This window comes from Denticeps clupeoides, chromosome 3 (genome assembly GCF_900700375.1).
Source record: "Denticeps clupeoides chromosome 3, fDenClu1.1, whole genome shotgun sequence".
NCBI classification, from domain to species: domain Eukaryota; kingdom Metazoa; phylum Chordata; class Actinopteri; order Clupeiformes; family Denticipitidae; genus Denticeps; species Denticeps clupeoides.
This window is the reverse complement of record NC_041709.1, coordinates 14,817,316-14,843,939: the sequence shown is the minus strand read 5'-3', so window position 1 is coordinate 14,843,939 and position 26,624 is coordinate 14,817,316. Positions and strand designations below refer to the sequence as shown.

The 26,624-nt window shown below is 43.2% G+C and overlaps 3 protein-coding genes across 4 annotated transcripts; 2 read left to right on the top strand and 1 right to left on the bottom strand.

The window, feature by feature from the left end:
* Positions 1-293: 293 nt before the first annotated feature.
* Positions 294-7,577, top strand: LOC114786771 (alpha-synuclein-like). Its single transcript, XM_028974219.1, has 6 exons — positions 294-627; positions 909-1,043; positions 1,203-1,232; positions 2,284-2,426; positions 5,918-6,001; positions 6,902-7,577. Exons 2-6 carry the CDS (start codon positions 923-925, stop codon positions 6,914-6,916), a joined length of 393 nt encoding a protein of 130 aa, XP_028830052.1. The 5' UTR covers positions 294-627; positions 909-922; the 3' UTR covers positions 6,917-7,577.
* A 1,689-nt stretch (positions 7,578-9,266) lies between these two features.
* Positions 9,267-11,146, top strand: LOC114786770 (vimentin). Its single transcript, XM_028974218.1, has 3 exons — positions 9,267-9,844; positions 10,032-10,700; positions 10,857-11,146. Exons 1-3 carry the CDS (start codon positions 9,379-9,381, stop codon positions 10,883-10,885), a joined length of 1,164 nt encoding a protein of 387 aa, XP_028830051.1. The 5' UTR covers positions 9,267-9,378; the 3' UTR covers positions 10,886-11,146.
* A 216-nt stretch (positions 11,147-11,362) lies between these two features.
* Positions 11,363-26,624, bottom strand: nop14 (NOP14 nucleolar protein homolog (yeast)). 2 transcript variants are annotated; one of them, XM_028974217.1, is made up of 19 exons: positions 26,547-26,624; positions 26,232-26,442; positions 24,318-24,452; positions 24,040-24,181; positions 23,811-23,953; positions 23,580-23,714; positions 22,795-22,917; positions 22,391-22,522; positions 21,937-22,258; positions 21,537-21,667; positions 21,359-21,444; positions 21,040-21,175; positions 20,807-20,908; positions 18,710-18,863; positions 16,647-16,806; positions 12,827-12,974; positions 12,256-12,374; positions 12,006-12,161; positions 11,363-11,725 (listed from the first exon to the last, which is right to left on the bottom strand). In XM_028974217.1, the coding sequence occupies exons 2-19, from the start codon at positions 26,415-26,417 to the stop codon at positions 11,626-11,628; spliced, it is 2,610 nt and encodes an 869-aa protein (XP_028830050.1). In that variant the 5' UTR covers positions 26,418-26,442; positions 26,547-26,624; the 3' UTR covers positions 11,363-11,625. The 2 variants fall into 2 exon arrangements, with proteins under 2 accessions (XP_028830050.1, XP_028830049.1); XM_028974216.1 differs by having other exon boundaries at positions 26,232-26,612.

The window sequence follows — 26,624 nt, the reverse complement described above, 5'->3', positions numbered from 1 at the left end:
TAATTACAAAACAAACATGTAAATATACATATATGCACACACACACACTTAATTCAAATGTATGCTATGCTAATGTTGTCTATGAGAAACCCCATGCTTTGCAGAGATTGGGAAACAATAGCATTAACATCATAATGAATGTGATGGTTGCATGGCACTAAGAGAATCTAAATATGAAATCACGAGCACTTGTTTTTGCTCCTCCATCTGCTCGTTATTCCACAAGTGTCCGAGCCCTGGTGTCGAGAGAGAACTAGATGAAACTGGATGATCTGGGGCCATCAACGTCACCCTGTTGGTCATCCGTGGCTGTGCGCGAGTGGCCAGCAGACGAGCTTCTCCAGATCTTCATAACTCCTCCTATCCAGCCGTGGCGAGGGCGCGTAAAGGACATAGAGAGATAAACACACACACACACACACACACACATCCTCCTTGGTCCAGGTGGAGCTTCCTCTCGCATCAGCACCCGAGCAGTGTCGGGGACGCTCGCACGCTCGCACGCTCGCACGCCCGCTCCAGCGCTGCAAGCGACGCTCCGGGGGGATCGGATCGGGAATAATCGGTTTTAAATCGTCGACAGACTCTGAAAATATTCTGAAATAAGGGACGCCGGCCAACGAACAGGTGGGTCACCAAAATCCACAGGTTAGAAGATTCACGAACCAACCCTCCATAGTAAAAAAAAAAAAACGGGCTTTTATAAAACGATGACATTGTCTGCCAGAACGTTTGCATGAGATGTTAAACAGCCGCAGTTGGGAAGTTGTAATCATGTCTGAAGCGTCCGGTCGGCCCGACCCCTTATCGATGCGCGTCGACGGCTCGGGGTTCGAGGCGGGGCGCCGGACGCGAACAGGTGGTGGTTCCGAAGTTCGCTTCTGATGGCGCCGATGCTGCCTCCCCAGCGGCCGCTGCCATCATGGACGTGCTGATGAAGGGACTGTCGAAAGCCAAGGACGGGGTCGTCGCGGCGGCGGAGAAGACGAAGCAGGGGGTGACGGGGGCGGCCGAGATGACCAAGGACGGGGTCCTGTATGTCGGTGGGTGCCCACACCTCTCCAGAGCAGCCAGGGACACGCCAGTCCTTACTTCTCGCATGCTTTCCTACCAGAACAAGGTTTTTTTTTTTATCTGGTGACATCTTCTAAATAAAAATGTGGTCTAATTTTTGCTATTTCCCCCCCCCCTGCTCTCCGCAGGCACCAAAACAAAGGATGGAGTGACGTCAGGTACCGTGCTGCATGTCTCCCACTCTTTTAGCAACATGGGCATCTTCGGCATCCACGTTAGACATTCTGCCAGGAGAAGGGAAGGGGCCACGCCGAACCAACCACAGGACGGAGACGAGGCAACAGGCCTCGGGAGAATAGTCCAGTCAGGAGGCATTAAGGCCTCGGAGACGCCGTCTCAGCACCGGACACTAAGGAACCCGGTTCCACGGCACGCTCGTCAAAAGTCCGTCATAGTCGCTGCACCCTGATTGGTGTTCTCGTTTTTACTTTAGTTTACTTTCCCTACAGAACATTAGATTTTTGTGAACCCTTTGTCCGATTTTTAGAATCAAAGTTTGCAAACCATATTGGCTGAAGATCACATCCTCGTACCACATCTGTTCTTAAGAGCCATGGTGCTTCTTTTTAAGTTCTGTGTGTTTGCCATCCCCAGCAGCAGCAGCAGCACAATGACTTGACCATGCCTCCGCCTCGCACCGGGCCGCATCCATCCGTCAGTCAACCTCCAGCAATTCAATTAAGATGATCTGTAATCCCCCCTTAACAAACGCAGCATTAGCCTGATTACGGCTAACAGGAAGATCACATTCAGCGAGGGATCAGTGTTTCACTTTTATGTTCCATTGCATCCAGTGTTAAATTATCGTGCATACAAAACTACAAGTTAGGCCAATATATTGTAAAAAAAAAAAAAAGAATGAAAGAAAGAGTAGTAAGTTTATATTCCAGACAGATGGGGGGCGGAAGAACAGCATCTCACTGGATACTGGGTATATTGTTGTATTGGCAGCTCTTGAATTGAATATCAGGGTGTCACACCCCTTTTTTATTGCTAATTTAGCAATTTTAGTGTTCACCAAAAGTAAGTAATATGGAAATGGTGCTATATTATAATTTAAATCTGAGATTCCTTGACGTTTGCTCGTTTTCTGTGAAGAAGATGTAACGTATCACGTAACACCTCAACTAGGCCCGTAATAAACAGTATCCAGACCACAGCGTAAGGATAATGTAAAGCAAGCTACACCTCTGCGGTTTCCCTTCACAGTGGCAGAGAAAACGGTTTCTGGGGTTTCCCAGGTGAGCGGAGCCATGGTCACGGGTGTCACAACTGTTGCGCAGAAAACTGTCGAGGGTGCTGGGAATATTGTGGCTGCCACTGGATTGGTGAAGAAGGACGCACCAAAACAAGTGAGTGACGACGCCGTTTGTCTGTCACTGTCGTCGTATTTTGCGTTAACCCATTTCCTTCCTTCCCTCTCTTTTTCATTTGACTGATATTATTTTTTGTGGTGTGCATAGTGAATTTCTGTTACTGTATTGTGGTCAATATCACTGTGTTATGGCATTGATGGTCAGAATCTTTCTAAGGCAACAGTGCAAAGCAGTCCAGGTAGCAAATACTTGCATGTAAAAGTATTTAAAAGTATTGGGTGATTTACATCTACATGTAAATCACCCTCCACATTTTCAGATTACATTAATTAATGTAATCAGATTACAGATTCATCAGATTACATTACAGTTAATTTTGTCAGACTAGTGAAGTGAAGTGATTGTCATTGTGAAACACTGCAGCACAGCACCCTGAGTGAGCAGTGAGCAGTGCTTTGTTTAGTGGCACCTCAGTGCCACCTTGGAGGTTCAGGAATTCAAATCCAAAACCTTCCAATTCTGATTATGGGGCCGGTTCCTTAACCGATAAGCCACCACTGCCCCAATAATACCAGCTTTAGGTGCTGGAAGTTTACCCTCGTGGGTTTACCTACGACCTGCTGTGAGCAGACAATGATTCACTGGGAACTATTGGGAACGCTCTGCGTTTCTACGGCAGAGCGGCGGAAACCCGTCTTTTTACTCTCATTTTTGTCAGTCAGATTCGCTCAAGTTAAAACATGAGTAATCACACTAGATTCATACTGTCACCGATTTGCCCGCATGTTGATGTTCTTGTATAATTAACGGGTGAGTCAGTTGATATAATTGATCATTACATGAAGTACTGTGATTATCAGTTTATAGTCTTACTAAATACAACTGGTGCCATATTCAGATGTAGCATCTCTGAAGTCCTTAAAAAATGACTATTGATCTCCAATCCTTCTCAAAGCAATGACACAGCCTGTTGAAATGGGCTTGTTCCAGTCAAATGAATTTAATCCTACCTGATGAGTCTGATTAATCCGGAGTGTAGTGCCTCTCTGTGTCTTTACATAAACACCTTATCAAATCAAAATTATTTGTGACATTTAGCAGCTTTGTTTGGCATTTTAGTATAAATTGGACACATTGCATAAAGGCATTTGGTTTGTTAACCTTTCATTTTGAGAAGCTAGTGAACTTAGCAGCTCTTGGGTAACCAAGTCATTATTCTGTAAATGTTAATTGTCAATGACACCAACAAAAAGGCACCCGTATAAAGCCGCTCAAGTTTTTAGTTGCTAGAGTCTGGTTTGCTGCAGGGCCACGCAGTGACATGGTGGCGATGGTTGCGTCACGTTCCTAGGTCTAGGGGTCTAAGAAACGCGACAAGGGTGTGGTGAGGAGGACGTCCACTGTTACACACACAACCAAACAAAGCATACAAACAGTGCTCTTATTTGCAGTGAGCTAACAGGTACAATAAAACAGCCTAAAGGAAGGGACGGTCCAGCGGGGATAACTCAAACATGCACAAAAGTTAACAAAAAGGGCGCATGAAGCTAACAGGCTAACAACAAAGGGGTCTATCACACAAAGCAACAAGAAACACAAATGAGAGCCCCAATGGAGCTCCTTGCAGATCTCCATAGACCCTGGGGACCTCCCGAACACAGTCTCTTTATATAGGTGGAGGTGACCAATAGGCAGATGGTAGGTGGAGCTGGAAGGCTTCAACTGCTCCCACGAAGTCAACCTAAAAGCGACAGGGACACAAAAACCCAGCCAGCCACACAGAACATGTAGAAGCATACGTCCAGGGACGTAACAGTTGGAACAGTTGAGTTGGAATCCCGGCTCCATCTTTATGTGTGCAGAGTTTGAATGATCTCCCTGTGTTCAGATTTTCTAACATTGTGTACGTGCCCTGCCGTAGGCTGGCTCCTCTCGAACCTCTGTGACATATTTATTTGGTCAGTGCATTGTCCCTTTTTCCCCTCGCTCGGAGACAGGGAGATGATGTCTGTGGAGCAGCGAGATCCAGTCATTATGTGGCTGCTGATATTGATCCCATTTAAAAAAAAAAAAACATCAAAACCTCATCTTCTCCAGTCTCTCTCTCCCCCAGCAGCAGGCGAGGGCAGCGGTGTGATCAATCCTTCCTTTCATACGTCCATCTGCACAAGGCCCATCTATTAAACAGATGGATTGAGGGATGAGGCTGTCAGGTGGTGTTGAGGAGGGGAGCGGTGCTGACGCCATGTTCAGTGGGCTTAGGGCCTTGTAAGGACCAGGCTCACCTTGGGAGTCCGGGCTCGCGGTGCTGTAATTTAAAAGGCAGTGGGCCTATATTGCAGGGTTACGAGGCAACTGTAAATAAACACATAAGAGTCACCCCCCCCTGGGACATGGAGTGGCGAGAAGAGAAAATCTGATTATGTCCCACAAAATGACTCTCCTGAAGGGCATGAAGGCGGCATTATAATTCTAGCCGCAAAAAGAGGCCCTAAAACACTGAACTTCGTTAAGATGAGGGGAAAACACCACTGTCTAGACAGATTTTTTTAATCTGGCACGATGAGGTGGGAGGAGGAAGGGGAGCATGAGGCAAGAGAAAAGTGCAGCCGTGTCGCCGCGGTGGATTGCAGGATAGCCACTCCGACTCCCAAGTGTGAACAGATGGGGAAGCAGTGGGCGGTGTTAAATGGAGAGGCGGGAGAAAGAGGTGTGTTTAGCAGCGACCGCACTCGGCTCCTGTCTGATGGCGCCCACACACACATACACACGCAGCGTACACATGCCTAAGAATCAAAAAGGCTTCAGACAACTCCAGAAAACACACAGCAGATGGGTGCGTGCATTTAAATAGCATTTTGCAGAATTACCTGTGAATTCCTTCATCTGTATTCTGGTGACAAATGTAACACACACACACACACACACACACACCTGGCTGGGTCTTATTAGAGAAGGTCATCCCAATATCAGGCGGTAATCAGGGCCTAATCTTCACAGTCTATGTCCTGGCCACTCATCACACACTGCTGGAGCACTTGGCTCAGAAAATAATTAAGAGGAGTCCCATTTTATCAGTATGACACATACGCATGCATTTTGCCCTTAGGTTGACCATATTTTGGTCTAGATTCACCAATCGGTTTGAGATTTTAGGACTATTGCATCAAGCTGAGTGAAGAATCAGCCCTTCTTCCTTCAAAGTGTGTTATGAGAGAGGAGGTGTTAATTCCCCCCTCTGCTCCTCTCCACGTCCCATTGTCTGTCACTCAAACGTGAGTCGGACCCAGCTAAAGAAATGCAAATAGCCCTCACCGGAGCAGTCCCTGTCCATCATGAAGAAAGGAGGGAGTAGATCATGAAAACCAGAACAAAGTGATGTGAGCGCCCAGGGGGCAGATTCTGATCTGGCATTTTATTTGTGTGGCTTGGCGTGGGTGTCAGTAGAAAAAAGGCTCTCAATAGCAGCGGCCCCTTCACCCTTAACTTTAATTTACAGCGAATGGAAATGCTTGTATTTTAAACAGGATGAAGAAGTGAAGGAATTGCCGGTGGAGATGGCAGCAGAGTCACAGCTGGAAGCAGACAACTGCTATGATGACGGCACTGAGGTAAAATATCACTGTAGGCTTCGGCGTTTAATGTGCTCTGAGCTTCTAGTGGGAAAATAAACTGGTATTTAATATCTACATAAGATCCCTCAACAAAGCATAGTGTACATTTATCAGGCCATATTAAATAAATGTAGTGACCATGATACACACACACATACATACATACATACAGTACAGGCCAAAAGTTTGGACACACCTTCTCATTCAATGTGTTTTCTTTATTTTCATGACCATTTACATTGGTAGAATCTCACTGAAGTTATCAAAACTATGAATGAACACATGTGGAATTATGTACTTAACAAAAAAGGTGAAATAACTGAAAACATGTTTTATATTCTAGTTTCTTCTTTGCTCTGATTATTGCTTTGCACACTCTTGGCATTCTCTCGATGAGCTTCAAGAGGTCTTCACCTGAAATGCTTTTCCAACAGTCTTGAGGGTGTTTAGCACTTGTTGGCCCCTTTGCCTTCACTCTGCAGTCCAGCTCACATCGATTGGGTTCAGGTCCGGTGACTGTGGAGGCCAGGTCTCCACTTTTTGTTAAGTACGTGTGTTCATTCATAGTTTTGATGCCTATATATAATTTTGGTATGTAAAATGGACACGTTACAGTTTTATATGCTGTGTGGTGTTATTTTAAACACAAGCACATTTAAGGTGTATACCAGTATGAAATCAGATTAGTCAAAAGACATAGACTGAATATACTTTTAATTTCCAGTTAGAACTGATTTAGAACTACTTTAGAATATTAAATATACTTAAAGCATGAACACCAGCTTGAGATTACAAAATGGCATAAAGTATGGAGGGAGGGGGCAATATATAAGGAGTCTTGTAGCTAAAGCATAATCAGTTGGACTTTTCTAACATTGTACTTTGCGGGCCTTTCAGGAGGACTCTGAGTAACGTTCCACTGGGAGAAGAACACATGACCTGAACATTCCTTGTTGCTCTGCCAAGTCGCATTGTGCCTCGTCGTGGTTCTCTATGGAGTCTGTGTGCATTTGGGTGTGAGTGAACCTTCTCTGGACATATTTGTGCATGTGTGTGTACGTCCAAGGCTAACCGTTCGTCCTGGTTAGGGTCTGTGAGTGCTCCGCTGACCCAGCTGCCATCTGCAGTGACTCCCTCCCACTAAGATGGGTCACCTGGTCAGAGAAGTGTCTTCGTTCAGTGGGCTTTGTGGCTTTGAGATCTAACGTGTACAATGATGCCTGTGTGTTACGACGTTAGCATGTGTCATCTGTGCTGCCTTTAGTTTGGTTCGTTTGCAGTGACGGAACAGACTAGAACAAATAATGGTGTCCAGGCTGGATATATACATAAAAAAGGTGAATACATAGTTACTACCGACAGAAAACACCTAAGTGTCTATAATCAATCTATGGTACAGATTCAAATGAAATATACTTTATTTTTGTGTTAAATGTATTATTAAGCTCTTTTGTATGTTTTCATTGTGAACAAGTCTGTCAGAAATAACTAGCATGGAACTGTTGAAGTACATTTACTGTGAAAAGATTTAATAACTATTGCTAAATGTTTAATAAATATGAAATATATAATGTCTGGTTATCATTAATGATTGTTTTCACCTCTTAAGTGATGAATGTCTGAATGCACAATGATTAATTCTTTACAATGGTATAATATTCAACGAGTATAAGACTGGAAACAACAATACATGAAACACAAATACAAGAAATGAAGGTGTCATCGAACCTTAATAAAATCCACAGGGAGAGAAGTAGAGCTCAGAGAAAAGGGGCAGAAGCTACACAGCAGTCCCCAGGGCCAAGATTTTTTATTTTTCACAAATAAAAAGCTTTTTTTGGAATATTAAATGAAATGGGAATGGATGAAGTCTATTATTTATTCCTCCATAACACCATCTGAATCAACATTACGACTTAAGTTCCATTGATTTTAATTTATTTTAAACAAAACATTTTGCTTAATTACTGAAAGTATTCAGTCCATATGTTATCTAAACCCATATATCTAATTTTGGATCTTATCCCAGCAATCCCAGCTAGGAAACACAAAAACACCTGGAACTATTTGTATCACTGATCTAAGAAAGGTGGATAGGCAGATCAAAGAGGAACAACTCAAATCCTTGCATTAAATAATGAAATTATTAAACTCCATTAGTCATTACTGAGTGTCGCTGTTGGTTAAAGGGAGTGTTCAACTCTCTTTCTGCACGTTCTGGAGGTCCGGACGAATGATTCGAGAAAATCGGAGCAGTATCTGCTCATTAAACACCTTTTCGCGAGGTTCCACACACTCCTGCCATCCTCAGCTCCAGGAGCCTGTTTATTTGCCTTATTGGTCAGCAGGCCTCGGCAATAATGTTGTGCTCAATTAAATAACAGTAAAACAAATCTTGGTCACACTTCATTTTGATGGCCCCCCCCCACGTTCATAAATGTTGACATATTGTTGACAATCAGCTGATATCCTATCCCTGACAGTCCACTAGACAATTTATGAGGTTTCACTTACTGTACAGAATTATCGTTAAAGTTGAAATAGGTTTGAGACATTCCAGAAAATTTTAACTTCTTGTTTTGCATGTTTATGGCATAAATGTGTGTGTGCATGTTGCATTCATGGTTTCTGATAAAATATAATAAATCTGTCAGCTGGATGTGAACAATACTTAAGCGATTAAATTTTGTGCCTAATTTAGGATTTTATTTACCTCCGCCCTGTTGTTGAATGTCTCTCTCAGCCTTGAAAATGCATGGAGACATCAGGACAGCATCTTGTCCACAGCAGCGTCACATGTGAAGGAATTACATTGGCCAAAAACAGGTAAAACCCAGACCTCCAAACCACGCTGGACTCCCAGAAACACACTCACTCTCTCGGTAAAGGCTTCTTCATCAGAAGAATGTGTTCGACATTCGGATTCATACGTGAGCAGGTCTGTGCTGCAGTGTGGAGGACGGTTGTGCATTACGTCAGTGTTCCCACTGGAAGGCAGATGCCCTCAACCCACTGAGTGAGAGGGGAGTGTAAAATAGCAGACATACACACTCACACAGCAATATGGCAGCAGGGTGCAAAGTGCAAAGGGGGCTTCATGCTCCTTGCTAATAGCAATGCAGCGTTAGCTAATGAGGTGTGCAGCGCGCAGGCCTTTGGATGTGGTGTCATGTTCCAGATTTAAAACTTGTCAAAACCCTGCGAGAGTTTCATGGTGGCATGTGACATTCTCTGCAGGCAGCATAAAAGCCCAGATGCCAGAAACCAGTTGACCATTAGCAAGGCCGAGGGGAACGAGAAAGAAGCCTTCCTCTGTGGTGGAACTATCTTCAAGGGAAAACACTCAGACCTGCACGAATCCCAGAGGAACAAACATGAGAGGCACCTCATACTCCCAGAAGACCCTGTCAGTGAGTGGGTCCAGCAGGATGAGGGTTCAGAGCCCATCCCCATCCCGATTGCGGGACTCTTCACATAACCGCGGACGCGCCGGATACCAGGGAACGGCTGTGGAGGTGGCCACCGAGATCCACAAGCACCACGCCAACGAAAAAGAGGAGATGCAGGAGCTGAATGTTCGCTTCGCTGGCTACATCGAGAAGGTCCAGGCGCTGGAGCAGAGGAATGCCATGCTCCAGGCCGAGCTGGCTACTCTGCAGGGCCGGTATAAGGGTGGTCCTGGGGGGCTCGCGGAAGAATACGAAGACAAATTCAGAGACATGCGGGATCTGATCGAGGCCCTGACCGCTGAGAAGGGTGCGGCTGACATTGAACGGGGTTACATCGAAGAGGAGGTGGAGGTCTGGAGGCTGAAGCTGGAGGAAGAGCTGGCCCTGAGAGGTTAGTCCAACTATAAACGTTGCATTCAAAGTTCTGCAAATCAAATGATTTGTATAATGATACGATCTTGGTTAGCATTCTACATCCAGCGATCATATTGCATTAGTCCATGCTAGTGAAGTCCAGTAGAAATTAAGGCCTGGATTTAAAAAAAAGTCACACTAATCCTAATACTGTCTATCTCCAGAGGAGGCTGAGATCATTCTGAGGGAGTTCCGGCAGGATGTGGACAACGCCACACTGCAGAAGGCAGATCTGGAGAAGCGTGTGGAGCAGCTGGTGGCTGAGATAGAATTCCTGAAGAAGCTGCATGACGACGAGGTGGCCGACCTCATGAAGCAGATTGAGGAGTCCAAGGTGACTGTTGAACTTGACTCTGACCGGCCCGACTTGGCTGCCTATCTGCGCAACATGCGGGCCGAGATAGAGGCTGTGGCCGCCCGCAATGTCCAGGAGGCCGAGAAGTGGTACAAGACCAAATTTGATACGCTGAAGGATCATGCAGGCAAAAACGAAGAGCATATGAAGACCATGAAGGAGGAGATCACCACCTTCCACAACCAGGTGAGCGACCTGCAGAACCAGATTGATGGCATAAGGGCCCGCAATTCCGCCCTGGAACAGCAGCTGGAGGACATGGAGGCAGCTCATCTAGACAAAGTTGGCAGTCTGGAAGCCATCATCGCTCAGCTGGAGAGCCAGCTGTGTGAGACCAAAATGGAGATGAGCAAGTATCTGCAGGACTACCAGGAGCTGCTAAACATCAAGCTCAGGTTAGATGCAGAGATTGCCACCTACAGGAAACTTCTGGAAGGCGAGGAGAAGCGACTGGGCATCTCTGCGGATGGTCTTGCAGGTGAGCTACAAGTAATAATTTTGCTGTAATTGATCATTTTACATTTGCCAATAGAGGAATATCTGAAGTCATTAGTGTTAGGAAAGAACAGCCAAAAAGATCAATAAATCTAGAAAATGAAGAAATGTGAAGTTGATGCCTGTAATTTGTCCACAGGAGCAGTCATAGAAGAGAGAACTACCTAAGTGTCCTGAAGCTTAGAGACTCATACAGCCATCCAGGAATCAAGATGACATCACCACATGAGGACACCGGTGACCTGCTGACGCCCACCCAAGGATCCCAAACACTGCACAGCACCAGTATCCTGCTACGCTATGGTTAATTCAGCCCTCTGGGTAACTGACACACCCTCCCCTCAGAATCGGGTTCTGTGCAACAAATCATTTTACTGTGGTTTTAACCATGTTACAAAGTATTTCTCAATAAAGCTTGACTTGAATGCAGCCTGACTTGGCAGCTTATTTATTCTCAGCCATGTCTAAACTAACTAGAGTATGCACAACTAGTTTTGAATTTGAGTAGAGATATTGTTGGTCACTACACACTGAATCATTCAACTTATGCAACTGTTCTTAACTATACATAAACCATTTTCCTAATGAGTTTTGAATGATTGGGCATAAATGGAATGAATGATTGGAAATAAAAATAAAACGCAGTAAAGGGAGACAAATTGTCTATTGTATTGTACAGAATAATCCATTAAAACATGCAGTGGCCCTAAAAGACTCACATTTTTTTTTGAAGAAGAAAAAACAAAAAAAACACACACAATATATAGATAAAGTCTAGTTTATATAGATAAAGTCTAGTGAAAGTCTTCATGTGAATGATTGGAGTTTTGACTGGGTGCTAGGCTTTGACGCTAGGTTCTTGGATGCTGATGTTGAGTCTGTGTGTTTATAGGCTCTGACTTTCACGATCACCTTTTCTTCTTCTTCATCTTCAGAGCCTTCCACTCTCCTTCTTGTGTTGACAGACTTCCATAGAGCTCCTTTACCTTCCTCTTTCTGTCCGCATCCCTGATAGAACATAAATCAATGAAGATGGTTTTTATGGGAAATATTTTTATTTGTTGAATTGGGGTTGGATAAAAAAAGCATCATGATTATATAACAGGCAACAATCCTGCAATGTATTGAGCATTGCTGAATCAATAGTATTATGATTTTGTTTCCTAACTGGTAATATTAGTATGTTGGAGACACTTACATGTATGACATTAAAAGCAAAAGATTTAGTGAGTGAAGTTGAACTTTCAACACATTAGTATTAAGGGACACCACTGAATTAGTGACTGACCTCCTGAGTATATCAGAGAGCTTCTCCTGGGCAAGGAAGCGGGAGTCCTTACGAATCTCCCTCAGGGCCCCCTTAAACTCCCTCTTGTATTTGTGCTGGAGTCGCTCCTTCTCCCGCTGCTCCTTCGTGTTCCCTCGCTTCTTACCATAGTCCAGACTGCAGGAGGAAATTTAGGATGCAATCAGTCTTGTTCAAGCATCATCTTCCCTGCTAATATTTTAAGGGCCAGTCAAATGTAAAAATGACTTACATTTCCACAATTTTGGGTGTTAACAATTTTAGTGGAATTGGCTTCTTCTTATCAAATACCAGTGGAGGGTGAGGGACTGGTGATTCTGGAATGGCCTCCAAAATCTCCCTGTGAAGGTCCTAAAAGACAGAGTGTGAATTTGCTTCATCTGTCATGAAGACTTCTGTCACTGTCTGTGCATCTTAAAAACAACATTAAAACAATGGGGCCTGTCATGACAAAAGCCTTCCTCTTTTTATAGCTCAAGATAAAGTGAAAATGGAAACCCAGTCGCAATCAAATTTAAACTGGCTAAAAGCAAAAGACTCACAAATTAAAAAAGGTAGAAAACATGGCATCAGAAACAAATGGTTGAGAGAAAGGATGACAAAGCTGGACAACAGACTGCTAGTAGTTTTTTGCTGCATTCATGTATACAAGTACATTTTCTCACCTAAGTGGTCATATCACTTTTTGTTGTTTGTTGCACAAACGTCTATATAAAAGTCGTCTTCTTTATATTCTGCATTACACTGGAAGTGGAGTGACCATGGTAACATGTGCAGGCCACGAACTGCAGTCAAAATCTCACCTGAAAATGGCAGGCATAGCTTTTTACCGGAAGGTGTTTGGAAAGCAGAACTCTGATTGCCTTAAAAATATGGCTGAAAGAAGTGAGATCTTTGTAAAGTGTGGTACATCTCTTCACAAGGTCCAGGCAGGTGTACAAGAGGGATAGTCTGAGAAATCAGAGGCAAACAAATGAAATGGAAATAGAATAAATATGAGAGTTTACATAGTATACATTATTTGTAGAAAACATTCATTCATGAACATACACTACCAGTAAAAAGTTGACACACCTACATAAAGCAGCTTTTGATTATGACAATATTGAACACAGCAGTCATGAAGGTAAAGAGGCGACTGAAAAAAGATTATTTCAAAAAGGCTCAATTTTAGTCTTCATAACCACCACAGAGTAGGTGTGTCCAAACTTTTGATTGTATATAATCATATACTATATATTACTGATATGTTGACCAAGATCACAATTGTCAGAATACTGCAATACACCATATATTGAAAACACAAATTGATGATGCCATTCCTCAGAAACAAAACCAAATGAGCAGCATTACCAGCATTTGTGCATTATTTTGATTGATCACGACAAATCAGTGACCAAATGGTTTCTGAAATCTCTCATCAACGCTGCCCCAGCTTCTGAAGTGACAGGTTGGCCATGACATATTGGGCCTCTGCCCAGAGAGGCTTGCAGTAGCATGATCATTACCACCACAGTAAAACACTTAACACACACTTGTCACTCCACATCTGTCTGCAAGTCCCCAAAAGAATCTGCATAACAAGTGTGGGCCTTTTGTGTTACTGGGAGCGGCCATGGCATGCTGGTGATATGAGGTAAGCCCATATGGGAGAATGGGTGCGTATGAAATCTGGGGAAGATCGGCGAAGCTCTGACAGAAGGATGAAGGATCAGACCACTCACAAAAGCAAAAGCAAAAAAAAAAAAAAAAGAATTGATTAGCAAAAAAACTACTAACACTGCAAAATATTTTGCTAATAATATTCAGTGATTATGCATTCTCTTCTTAATTTAAAAGCACACTTCATTATCCCAAACATAAACACACAAATTCAGTATTAAAGTAACATGGAAAAAGCCCCCAGATAACCTATAACAACTAAATCAGATCTATATTTTGTACTCAGTATTGAACAGCTAGGGTTTGAGCATGTCACTATTTGTGCTTGTGGGTGGATTATTAATTTCAGCCATATTACATACACTACTCACAATAAATTTTGGATATTGTGAGAGACTTAGTGGATGTAATACATACAATATTTGTTTCACTTTAGACATTTTGGGATAGGGAGGCAATTGCATTGGGGTGAGAACACAAAATGAGGTGTGTCTTTCCATGTAATGGTCTCATTGTGTACAGGTGTGCCTTATATTGGGGCCAATACCAAGAGACAACCTTTCTCAATGTGGCATCAATTTCAACATTCTGAGGGTATAAAAAGCTGGCATTGTCAGTAAGTCATTCCAAGTTAATCATTCAAACAGCCATGAACACACGATGTCACTTAATGGACAGGCAGCGTCACCAGGCCATGGTGCGCCTTCGGGGTGGTGGCAGGCAGTCAGGTGTTGCTCGCCTCAAAGTGTCATCAGCAGACTTGTATCAAGACACAGAACTACTGGCAGAGTTAATGACAGACCCAGGAGTGGAGCCCCACGAGTGACAGACCGCAATGATGACCAGTACCTAAGGACCTATACACTCAGACATCGTTATGCAACTGCCACACAGCTGTAGGCCCCTTTACGGATGTGAGGGGTACTAGGGTTTCCAGACAAACCATTCGCAACCGACTCCACCACTTTGACTAGAATTCCAGATGACCGTGTCAGGTGACACTGACACAAAGACACTGCCGAGAATATTTGCAGTGGGCGCAAGACCACGTGACGAACAACGCAGTAGTGGTCTACAGTCCTGTTCACTGATGAGTGTCGTGTCAGCGTTGCTGGAGAAGACGAGGTGAGCGATACGCTGAGGTCAACTTTGGTGGAGGAGGTGCAACAGTCTGGGCAGGCATCACCAGTCAGTGCAAAACAGGTTTGGTTATTGTACCTCAGATGCATCATAGAACCCATCATCATCCCCCAATTCCACCAGCACACCCCCAACTTTCTGTTCATGGATGATAATGCTCCGCCACATCGTGGCAGAATTGTCACAGCTGGACTTCACGAAGTTGGAGTGATTAATATGGTATGGCTATCAATGACAAGTTAAAGCAGAGACTGAATGATCGTACCACACCCCCACGTGACCCGGCAGAACTGCGTGTACTTGTGGAAGAGTGGAACACATTGCCTCAGAACAACATCATGAGGCTAGTCAGGAGCATGAGACATCACTGTCAAGCTGTCATTGTTGAAAATGGTGAAAACACCCGCTACTGACATTGTGTTATATGGGGCTATCCTAGTTATTGTCTACATTTTTGGGGTAATAAGTATTAAACTAATGAAAATGGTGTTTCTTCTTATACATTATTAGTCATTTCAAAGGGAACTTTTACTTATTTCATTCAAATTCAGAGCAAATAGTAAAAGCACTCGTGTAAATAACAATATCCCAAACTTATTGTGAGTAGTGTATGTAATGTAAATGAAGTGATTTTCATTGTGATACACTGAGCACAGCTCTGCATTTAACCCATTACTCCTAAAACACCTTTCATTTATTTGTGTAATACGTTAAGAGTGTCGACAGCTCTGAGTTTGTATTGCCTACACACCAGACACACTGTGAAGTAAAATCTGAGTAATTGGGAGGGTGCCACATAATATTACTCACAGCATCTCCAAAACTGCTCCCACAACACCCTTCCTTAAAGCCATGTATTTTAAAACAAATTTATATATGCACTTTAAACTGCACAGCATCCAAGTTTGCTAATATTTGTCATACTAAAGGGCATCTAAACAGAAATATTGCAAGTTACTCATGTGTCTAGGCCATGAAAGAAATATAGGTATCTTTAAAGTCAAGATTTACCTGTATTTGTTCATTTATTTATTTGAACATTGGGATCCTTGACTCAGAAACCTAACTGTAAAAGTGAATGTGAAGTGATTGTCACTGTAAAACACAGTATATTGAGCAGTGGGCAGCCATGAAAGGCACCCAGGGAGCAATGTGTGGGGGCGGTGCTTTTCTCAGTGGCCACTTAGCTGTAAATATGACAACCCAGTCATTTTTGTGGGATGTCAAAATAAGAGAACAAGGTATTAGTTTGAAGGTAAAAGTTACTTCCTGTGTCCATCTGACAGCCACTTATTTTTAAAAATGCAGAATGAATTTTGAAAAGTCATAACATTGAAACATTAAATACAAGTCTTTAAGGTAAAATGCTCACATATCGGCCTACAGAATGGGTTTCAGAGTAGACACCGGACCGGAGTGAAAAATATAGTAGTTAATATAAGTGGTGGGCTCACCTGAACAGCAATATAGCATTAACAAGTTTTCATGAAAAGAATTATGGGAAATAACTAGGGCATTAACAGAAAAGCCTGTGTGTCAATGCACCGATGTCAGAGACACACATTAACGCCCTCTTCAAGCTGAACACGGAATTTAACCCCTTGTGTGCCGCCCTTGGCCAGCCGGAAGTGGCAGTGAATGATGTGACGAGCATGCGGTGTAAACTGGTGTGGTACGGTGAGGTAAACACTTCTTCTCGACCTGCTATAACAGTCTTTTGGTTGTTGGTCTCCTGGGGTTAAGGAAGTTTGAACTGTTTCGGATTTTTCCAGTTGTGAGGTATTATATTTTAGTCTGAACTTTTATTTGATCTTTACCCACCTGTGGTGATTTCTCTCCAGCTCTGTGCTGAGTTTGAGGCTCTTCGTTGCAGATAAGGGTAGAGGTTTCCTGTTCCAGCTCTTACAAGCTTCTGCATCTGGTACCACCAGCAATTCGCTGCACTTGCCAGCCAGCCTGAAGGGCGGCACCACTGAATAACCTGCAATACACAACATGTAGAGACATGCGCAGGACAGTCAAAAAATAAGAAAATATCAGATCAGAGCTGCAGAACTAAAGTTCCACCAGAAAATAATGGAAAAAAGAACAAGCAAGTCACTGACAAAGCTAAAACAACCATGTAAATTTAACCTACAATTGCTGATTCACCCGATACTCAACTAGTCTGAAAAAAGTCGCAACGAAAAGAATTGTTAAAGGCTTTACTACTAATTAGGGAACATTGAAGTGACAGACTTGTAAAAGTGTACACAGCAGCCAATGGAACTGTTGCTGGTAATGGATCTTTATTAACAGCCATTAACCAGCTCAGTCATTTATACAACTCTGAACAATTAAAAATGAGGACATGCCAAACGACCCCAAACTTCTGAATGTTAGTGCAGTTATATCTTTGGTACATATAGTACACAACTGTAATATATTATGTACTGGACAGACTACACAAAAATGTCAAAATAAATTAATTATACATTAAAAGTGAATTAAATTAATGGAATAGAACCAGAATTTTGTAAAAACGTTCAGCCGACTAATTAGGGGGATGAAGTAAGGAGAAGGACACATACTTCAGACAACCTTATGGGGGAACACCTGAGATCTTTCAGCCAGTGTAATGATGCCAGGGAGGTGATGCCACTCTTGAAAGTTTTCCTCCTTGCTCCTCAACAAGCCACGCTGCGAGCCAAGCAGTAATTCCAGCGCTTTGTGTTAGTTTAAGCATCCCGCTGGGCGTGGGAGGGAGGGGCGCTATGTGGCGGTGACACAGACGAGAAAGCATTTCCCCCGGGTGTGCGACTGCAGCGCCGAGCTCTGGTGCGGACCCTGCAAGCTGCCAATAAGAGCCGCGGCAGCACGCGCTCTGCCTGTTATTTATAGCCTTTGATTAAAAACTGCGCAGCTCGCTGTGCGGTCCCACCAGCGGAGCAGCACAGTGAGTTAATATGATGATGACAGTTATACAACGCTCTGCTGGTACAATAACAACAACAATGCTGCTTCATTGGCAAGGCTGTGATACAGTAATTCAGATATTAAACCAGGATTATTTCATCGGCAATGTCAGCAGCATCCAGAGGTGAACGGGGACAGGAAACCCAGACCTGACCCAGACCAGACCAATGCTGGTGGTAGGGAAGGACCAAATGACCGCCAATTCAATCCCAATTTACTCTCCCTGAAACTACTGATTGTATAAGAGCATAAGCTACATTATATTACATGCATTATATTAAATGCATTCCTCTGTGAAATGTCTAGGTGAAAACATCCTTGTTTCAACCAATTACTAAATCCTGTAACAAATGACAAGGGCCATTTGAGCCAAGGTAGGTCATAGCAAGGGAAGATTAGCCCTTTAAATGAAAGTGATTGTTTTTGTCATTGCCATACACAGAAAGCTAAGCATAGGGTGGACACAACAAAACTTTTCCTGGACATTTAACCAATCACCCTGTTTGATTAGTCGGTAGCTATGAAAGGTGCCCGGGGAGCAGTATGTGGGGACGGGCACCTCACTGGCACCTTGGCATATCAGGATTTGAACCCACAACTTTTCGGTCCACTTCCTTTCAATTGCCTTTATTATTATCATCACATTATTAGACTGGCTATGAGCTCAGATGGATGCTGGTTGGGCAGAAGTATTATTCAGCCTTCATTTCCCAATGAAAAGGCAGAAGATAAAGCAGTATCATCTCAGGAAAACAAAAAGAACATCCTTCACCACACCTGACTGCCCCCTTAAGGTGTTCTATACCGCTCTCCTGAAAGCTTTGTGGAGGTCTTCAAGACACACTGGAATTTTGGTCACACATGCTCATGCTGGGGGGAATAGAGACTGGCAGATAAAGCTAAGCGGAAGGAAGAGTGCAGGGAATCACCCAGGGACTTCTGGTCAGGAACGGCGAGGTGCAGCACGCCCAGGAGGAAGTTGATGACTTCGGGGAAGAAGCGCTGAGAGAGAGAGACAAACTCCACAGCCAAGGAGCACAGCACCAGTCCAGCAGTCACGTCTTCCAGAGAGGACACCCGACACTAAAATTTAAAATGAAGGAAAACAGAAAAAAAAAAAATCTAGATTTTGCAATTCAGTTTTGATGCAAACAAATAAACAAAAGTTTCTCAGATGACCTGAGGCAGCACACTCGGTTTTTCCTAATTGTCATTTTTCTGAATATCATTAAACGCCGCACATTAACACCATGGCCCTGAGACAAGTGTCTCATAGTTACAAAGCCATTACAGTGTTTTGACTTCTCCTTACATAAGATTACGGTTCATTTTTCGCTCGGCCCGGGGGCTGTAGCGCTTTGCTATGACAACAACGAGAGTCCCACAGAGAAGGCTGACGTGTTTGCGCAGGTCGGAAACTAAGTGCCAGAGAGCAGGCGTGTTCTGACAGACATACAGTCACTGCTCAGGCTCCTTAACAAACAGAAACTGCAGGGAGGGAACGCTTGTATTACAGCTTCTATCCACAGGGAGAAAAGTCCCTCATGCACAACAACACGACAGACGATGGGAGATAATGGACGTGGTCTTAGGAGAAGGATGATGAAACCCCATGCAAGCATAAACACTCAAAAGGTCAAGCTGAGTGATCCCTTTCAAACAAAGTTAAAGATGAACCGGTTAAAGACGTTCAAAAAAAAAATAAAAAAAAATCAGACAGTAGATCAGACTTCTTTACATGAAAGGGGAACATGAAATTTGTATTTAAATGTGTATTCATAATAAGGCTTCTAGAATGAAATAAATCTACACACACACACACACACACACACACACACACACACACACACTAGGGGTGTTAGAAAATATTAATACAGCAATATATTGCAATATTTTACGTGATGATATTGTATCGATACAGGGACATCAAATATCAATATTTTTGTATAGAAATATAGTAGACCAGGTGGTGCTGTCGAGCATTTTCTTTAGTGAGGTCAGAAGGTGAGTCAGCGTGCAGCTACAACCTCCACAATATCTTGTGAATCATATTGTGACCAGTGCAACACACACATACACTTATTAATTCTGCACATATAATATGTATTCTGGACTGTTTCCTCACTGTTCTCAAGATCATTTGTACCCCACGAGGATTCCATTTTCTAATACATGCTCCAACAGTTGATCTCTTCTCACCAATAGAGCAGTGGCCAGCCATGACAGGCGCCCATGGGGCAGTGGTGGCCTAGCAGGTAAGGGAGTGGCCCTTGTGTGCACCGTGTGCTGTGCTGCAGTGTATCACAATGACAATCACTTCACTTTCAGTCTGGTTGCTTGCCTATTGTAGATTATACACCTGCACAAGACTGGGAACCATGTCCCTAGTGTGTCTGTACAGTTCTCTGGTCTTGGCCATGGTGGAGGCCGGTGTCTGACTGTTTGAGGGTGTGGACCGGTGTCTTTTATACAGATAACAAGTTCAAACAGGCGGCATTGATACAGATAATGAATGAAGGACAGAAGAGCTTCTTAAAGAGGTCTGTGAGGGACAGAATACTTGCTTATTTGTATGTGATAAATTCTCTGCACCATTATACAATATATATATATATATATCATACAATGTGATTTCCAGGAATTATTATTATTATTATTTTTTTTTTTTACACTCGGTCTGTCACAGTTAAAGTGTACCTATGATGAAAATCCTAACTTTTTTTGCTCCACTGTATGGTTCTGTGACCAATTAACAGTGAGAAAGAACTGAAAATAAAATTTTAAAAAAGTACCACTTCTACAGAAATGTATATTTGAAGCTTGGTATTTACTGTTCATTAAAATGTTTCCTTAATTAAAACTGTTGCAGCCATAGCAAGAGCTGCCCGAAACAAGGTCAAACACACACACAAATGGTAAATTGGTATTATACTCAAGAAAATGCAATGACTGCCACTCTGTCATGGCAACATCGCTCTGGGTGCAATCCCCAACCCACACACCATGGAAATACGGTTCATACACACCTTTGTGAGGGCCTGGCTGATATAGAGAAAACCTGGTGTTGTGGCAGGATGTTTGAAATCAGACGTGGGGAACAGCAGTCCTGAGATCTTCAGATATATGAGCTGTAATTACACAACCACACACATTCAGCACACAGCTGTGCTGTGAAACCAGGACGTGATGTGGACGTTTATGGGCTTTAAATCGAATGAAGTTGTGTAAGACACGTCAAGCCATGAGGAAAGTGAAGTACCATATCTAAGCCGGGGAAGGCAGCCCACCCTTTGACCTCTATTGTCTCTTCCATGGTGTGCATACTGTCGCTAAGCAACGTCTGCATGGTCTTGCATGCAGCACCGGGAAACAGCTGACAAAGGCCATACAGCTGCCTGGCAGATAGACAAACAGAGAAACAGTCAGCAATTTTCATTTTTTTTTTGCATACATTTCACTGTAGCCGGAAAAACTGGATATTGCCACGGCAACAACGACTGTTAATAAATAACAAGATAAAACATTGCACACAGTAAAACAAAAAGCTGATTGACCACCAAATGCACAAAAACACTTACGGGATGAGTTTGTTTATGGTGGACAGCTGAGGAGGACTACTGACGGCCAACTCTCCGACATACTCCAACAGAAAGGCAAACAAGTTCTACAAGACACAAGACACATCATGATAGAAATAAAAATGTGGGTTTAAAATATATGCCTGGCTCTGCAGGACGAGAACCTGTGGGTCCACACCTGAAGCTTCTTCTTGTTGCCAACCCCCAGACTGGGGTGGTTGCATTTGATCATCCTCTCCACTATGAGGCACTGGTTCTCAGGAAGATGCTCCCGCAGCATCTCTCTCAGCTCGCTAGTGCCCTCTGGAGCTACAAATGGAAATCAGCAACAGTGAGTTTTCTGCTAGTAAGGGTCAATATGATAGCAAATAATTATTTAGTCTTAACAACTAATACTATGCAGTGGCACTGGACATATTCTACTATTGTCTTACACTGAATAAGTCACACAACTTTTTAAAATGTTAAAATAATTTATAATAATAGCAAATAATAAAAACAATTGAGATCTGGTCTCTAAAATTAGATAAACTTGTGTATGGGAGAAGCAGATAAGTGGGTTTCAGAGAAGGGTTTACCTTTGAATGTGTATGGGAGTTCAACCTTGGCAGCTTCCTGTTGCGCTTTCTTCTCTTCCTCACTCAACATGCTCAAGGCTTTGTGATCAGTTTCTTCAACCCCTTTATCTTCTTCATCCTCCCTTTCCTCGTCCTCCTCACTACACTGATCAGAGTCCAGATCAGAGTGGTGATCATCATCATCATCATCATCATCATCTCCTTCTTCATCATCTTCCTCCACCAACTCCTCCTTTTCCTTTTCCTCTTCTTCTTCTTCCTCCTCCTCCTCCTCCTCTTCATTCACTTTCTCATCTGCTTCATCCAAATTCCATTTTCCATCCTTTTCAGAAAAATGAAATCAATTACAATAAAAAAAAATTAATCAGTTTAATAGCTATAGGCCAAAGCTTCCTAATGAGCGAATCATGTCCTACTGACAGACTTCCTTCACCATGCCTTTGCCCTTCATTACCTGATATGTCAGCATTTTCCGATCCTCTTTGTCTAGAATGAAGCCATCATGCAGGTCGTCTGCTGAGAAATGAACCTGTTTTTTCTTAGATGGATCCACCATATCACCCTGCATCCTGCGCAGTCTGTCTGCCTAAAACATCAAAGCACAGCATCATCCCCAATCCAAAGACATGTTAGACACGGAACTAGAACCCAGGAGATGATCAGTGTCTCATTTTACCTACACACTGTGTCATTACCCTTCAATATTTGCTTTATTATTGAGAAATTATCAGAGATCTTGTATAAAAATAAATACATTCTGACAATTGACCTTAGCCATAAGTATCAAGTGAAAAGCAATTCCGGAGACACGGTTTGATGTCTTTATTGATGGTGAAGGCACAGTGGCAGAACATGTACCTCAAGTTTCTGCAGACGCTCCTTCTCCTCCCTGGCTATCTCCTCTGCACTCTTCAGCTTCTCTGATGGCTGAGCCTTCATCTCAAAACCCAGCTCCCTCACCATCACATCATAATCATCCGACTGAATAGCAGGGACACAAGTGGAACATCAATATTTGATACTAGTGGTTACAAGCAAACATCTTGGAAGAGAACAATACCAACATTTTTCTGGTCATTGTAGTAAATCAAAGAGTCCACATAGAATACGAGACCTTAACTCTTGTATTTGAAAACATCATGTGACAATGTAGAAAGCGTATGGGTTGCGTCATAATGCATCGATATCGAATAGTGAAATTCAGTGAAGATTCACACATCTAATTATTACTACTTATTATGCTTAGCTTTTGTGACCAGCGTTTACATTGAGTTGGTGTTTGCCAACATCCTGCCTCAACAGGAAACATGTAGTGGGCTGCAGCAGCCATAAACAGATCCCAATGGATCCCATTTTATTTGCTGGATTCTGTGAGTCTGTTCGCGTTTTCTGCATTGCAGAAATCATAGCGCCCTTAATAGACCTATGTACTCATTGATAAAATAGCACAAGGGATAGAACCCACACGGACGGGGGTTAATTTATTTTTATTTCAACTCGAGTACTGCACTTAGTCCTGCTCAGGTCGTGGATTCCAGAGTTCATCCCGGCCGCCCACCACAGTAATTTCATGGATAAGAAAATCTCCTGTTTTATTCTATTGGTGCACTTTGTAAAATCACATAAGCTCTGTATCTCATTACCTTTGGCTTTTCCCCCTCATCTTTACGCTCTCCTTTAGGTGTTTTGTGGGCCAGCAAACCTTGGATGGTCTTCCAATCTTGGTCCAATTTTTCTGTCAGTACCTGGGATTCCTCCTTAAGTGTCTGACGCTCTCTCTAAAAACCAGACGTGAGAAAACAACCTCATTTTCAGTTTCTCATTAAAGACACACAAAACAAGGGTTCCCTAAAGGCTCCCTAAAGCATAAGCACCTTTTCCTGTTTGGTCTTGAGGATAAGCTCCTCAATGAGCTCCTGTCGGGATTTGGGCTTCTGATCCCCCTCCTCCTTCTCTCCAGAGCCTTTCTTCCGCAGCAGGCCGCCTCCACCACCAAAGTGTGACTCAGTGAGCTCGGCTGGTTAAATATGAGAAAAAAAAAATTATACAGACAAAAAAACAAGCTGTTCAGCTTTTTATAAGACAATAATAAAAAAAATGTACCTGACAGCAGCCCTTTCTCCTCTGAGTCACTGTCACTTTCCACTAGGTCATTGAGCTTCTCCATTTCACTCAGAGACTGGCCATAGTGAGTCAACTCCTCATCCTCATTCAAGTTATACAAGTCCTTCTTGTCATGTGTACGCTGAGGGTCAACAACAGGAATGCAACTGTTATTTGTTCTAAAATGTGGACTGCAGTTCTCAGAACAGTGTTCCTGTTAACCTTGCACAGTTATGCACATGTGAATACTGAAACAGAATCAGTCGTGAAGATCGTACCTGCCTCTCCAAAGCAAATCTCTGCAGGATTTTGTCCTCTGGTGCAATTTTGGCATCATATTCCCCAAATCTGCGGTCTATGAACTTGTTAGACTTGTGTTTTTGCCTGAATTCTTTAAGAAGGGTCTCCTTACGCTGAATAGTGAATAAAAATACAAGAAACTAGTTTGTTAATTAACACATACAGTACAAAGAAAAACAAATATAAAAAAACAATCCAAGATCATCCAGATTTTTCTCAGCCATCATTGTCTTCCTGCGGAGGCTGAGGAAAGTCCATCTCCCACCTCCTTTCCACACCACCTTCTATAGAGGGACTATTGAGAGCATTCTAACCAGCTGCATCACTGTCTGGTTTGGGAACTGCACCGTATCGGACCACAAGACCCTACAGCGGATAGTGAGGACAGCTGAGAAGATCATCTGAGTCTCTCTTCCCTCCATAACGGACATTTACCACATATGCTGCATCAGGAAAGCCACAAAAAAAATGATATATTACTGCACAAAAAAAAAAAAAAAAAAAAAAGATATATTACATGTATGTACCCGAAATAACAATAAAGCTCAACTTGAACATGATATCAGACAGATGACAAAAGCCCTCCTGGCAGGACCACCTTGGCCTCTGACTTGACATCCTACACCCTGCTATGTATTGGACTAAACACATACAATGTCTAATATTCATCTTGCAAATCTCTATCCATAAGTTCAATGGACAGAACCAAATTATGATTTACATAATGTGGTGAGGAAATACATTTATTTATCCAGAGCGACGTACAATCAGTTGTTACAGGGACAGACCCCTGCAGATAGTTATGGGTTCAGGAACAGTACTAACCTGTGACTTTGTGGTTGTCTGGTTCATGTGTGTTACTGCTAGGTCACAACCACCCTATACTGTAATAATATTAAATTTACAGCATTTATCAGATGCCCTTATCCAGAGTCATATACAATAAGTAACTCAGGGTTAAATGTCTTGCTCAGGGACACAGTGGTTGTAAGTGGGGTTTGAACCTGTGTCTTTTGGTTCATAGTGTTACCCACTAGGCTACTGCCACCACCCCACATCATGAGACAGTCGCTTCAGTTTTTAACCATGGATCCTGCAAAACCAGCAATTTACTGCCTTTTTTTTAAAAACTACTTTTTTTGCAAACCTCCACCACAAAAAAAACCTGTTCTACAGCCCCTGATAGTGACAGTGTTTCGCATGCAGTCACTTTGCATAGTTCTAATCAATAACGGAGAGCACGGGTGCTGAGCAAGAAAGCAGAAAATCCACAGCAACATCTAGGACAGCGGAGACACACGGTGCATGTGGTAGGGCGTCCAGGCCGTCACAAGCTACAGGACCAGGTGCTGTGTCTAACCCCAGCGGACACGGAGACACGACAGGCTGCTACTAGGCAACTAATCACCCCACCCTAATAACACCCCGGTGCAATACGTTACTAGGCAACTACCACACAACCCTAATAATACCTCGTTGAAATATGTTACTAGGCAACTACCACACAACCCTAATAATACCTCGTTGAAATATGTTACTAGGCAACTACCACCACCCCACAACCCCAATAACACCACGGTGCAATATAGGGCTGTGGTGGCCTAGCGGTTAAAGAAGCGGCCCTTTAATCAGAAGGTTGCATGTTCGAATCCTGATCCACCAAGGTGCCACTGAGTAAAGCACCGTCCCCACACACTGCTCCCCGGGCGCCACTGCTCGTCAAGGGTGATGGTTAAAAGCAGAGGACACATTTCGTTGTGTCACCATGTGCTGTATCACAATGACATTCACTTCCCTTTTCACTATGGTAAACTTGCAGATCTTTACAGATCTCTACAACCGGGTTCAAACTGGACCAATTTCTAGTAGAAGATTGTTAGAGAGCACCGAACCTTCTTGATGGCTTTGGTTCTGGACACACCGGGCAGACCCACGTCGTGCTTCGTCTTTCGACCGAGGATGTCGAACTTTTTCCGGTTGATTTTCACCTCGAACGGGTTGTTCTTGATCTGTGTGGCCGCTTTGCTCTTGCGGACCTTGTCGGCCAAGTTCTTCTTCTTCGTCGCCGTTTTGCCCATGGTGCTGGTCGTGAGCGTCACCTGCCTTCCAACATAAATACCCAACACATCCACACAACCACAGCAGACACTCAGCGCGTACTTCTAAACTGCTCTACCCCCAGCTCGGTCGTTATATAACATTCTTACCGAAGGTAGAGGAGAAAACATTAAAAGTTCACTGCGTCGGTGAACCCACGTTGCGCGCCACTGTGTGTGACGTCAAAG

Excerpts from the sequence above, each read along its gene's own strand:
- LOC114786771 (XM_028974219.1), top strand. The coding sequence starts at position 923 with ATGGACGTGCTGATGAAGGGACTGTCGAAAGCCAAGGACGGGGTCGTC. Across the intron at positions 1,044-1,202 it reads GGACGGGGTCCTGTATGTCG|GCACCAAAACAAAGGATGGA; the intron begins GTGGGTGCCCAC and ends TGCTCTCCGCAG. Across the intron at positions 2,427-5,917 it reads AGAAGGACGCACCAAAACAA|GATGAAGAAGTGAAGGAATT; the intron begins GTGAGTGACGAC and ends TATTTTAAACAG.
- LOC114786770 (XM_028974218.1), top strand. The coding sequence starts at position 9,379 with ATGAGAGGCACCTCATACTCCCAGAAGACCCTGTCAGTGAGTGGGTCC. Across the intron at positions 9,845-10,031 it reads GGAAGAGCTGGCCCTGAGAG|AGGAGGCTGAGATCATTCTG; the intron begins GTTAGTCCAACT and ends GTCTATCTCCAG. Across the intron at positions 10,701-10,856 it reads CTCTGCGGATGGTCTTGCAG|GAGCAGTCATAGAAGAGAGA; the intron begins GTGAGCTACAAG and ends ATTTGTCCACAG.
- nop14 (XM_028974217.1), bottom strand. The coding sequence starts at position 26,417 with ATGGGCAAAACGGCGACGAAGAAGAAGAACTTGGCCGACAAGGTCCGC. Across the intron at positions 22,259-22,390 it reads GGAAAATGCTGACATATCAG|GATGGAAAATGGAATTTGGA; the intron begins GTAATGAAGGGC and ends TTTTCTGAAAAG. Across the intron at positions 12,162-12,255 it reads ACACCCAAAATTGTGGAAAT|TCTGGACTATGGTAAGAAGC; the intron begins GTAAGTCATTTT and ends TTCCTCCTGCAG.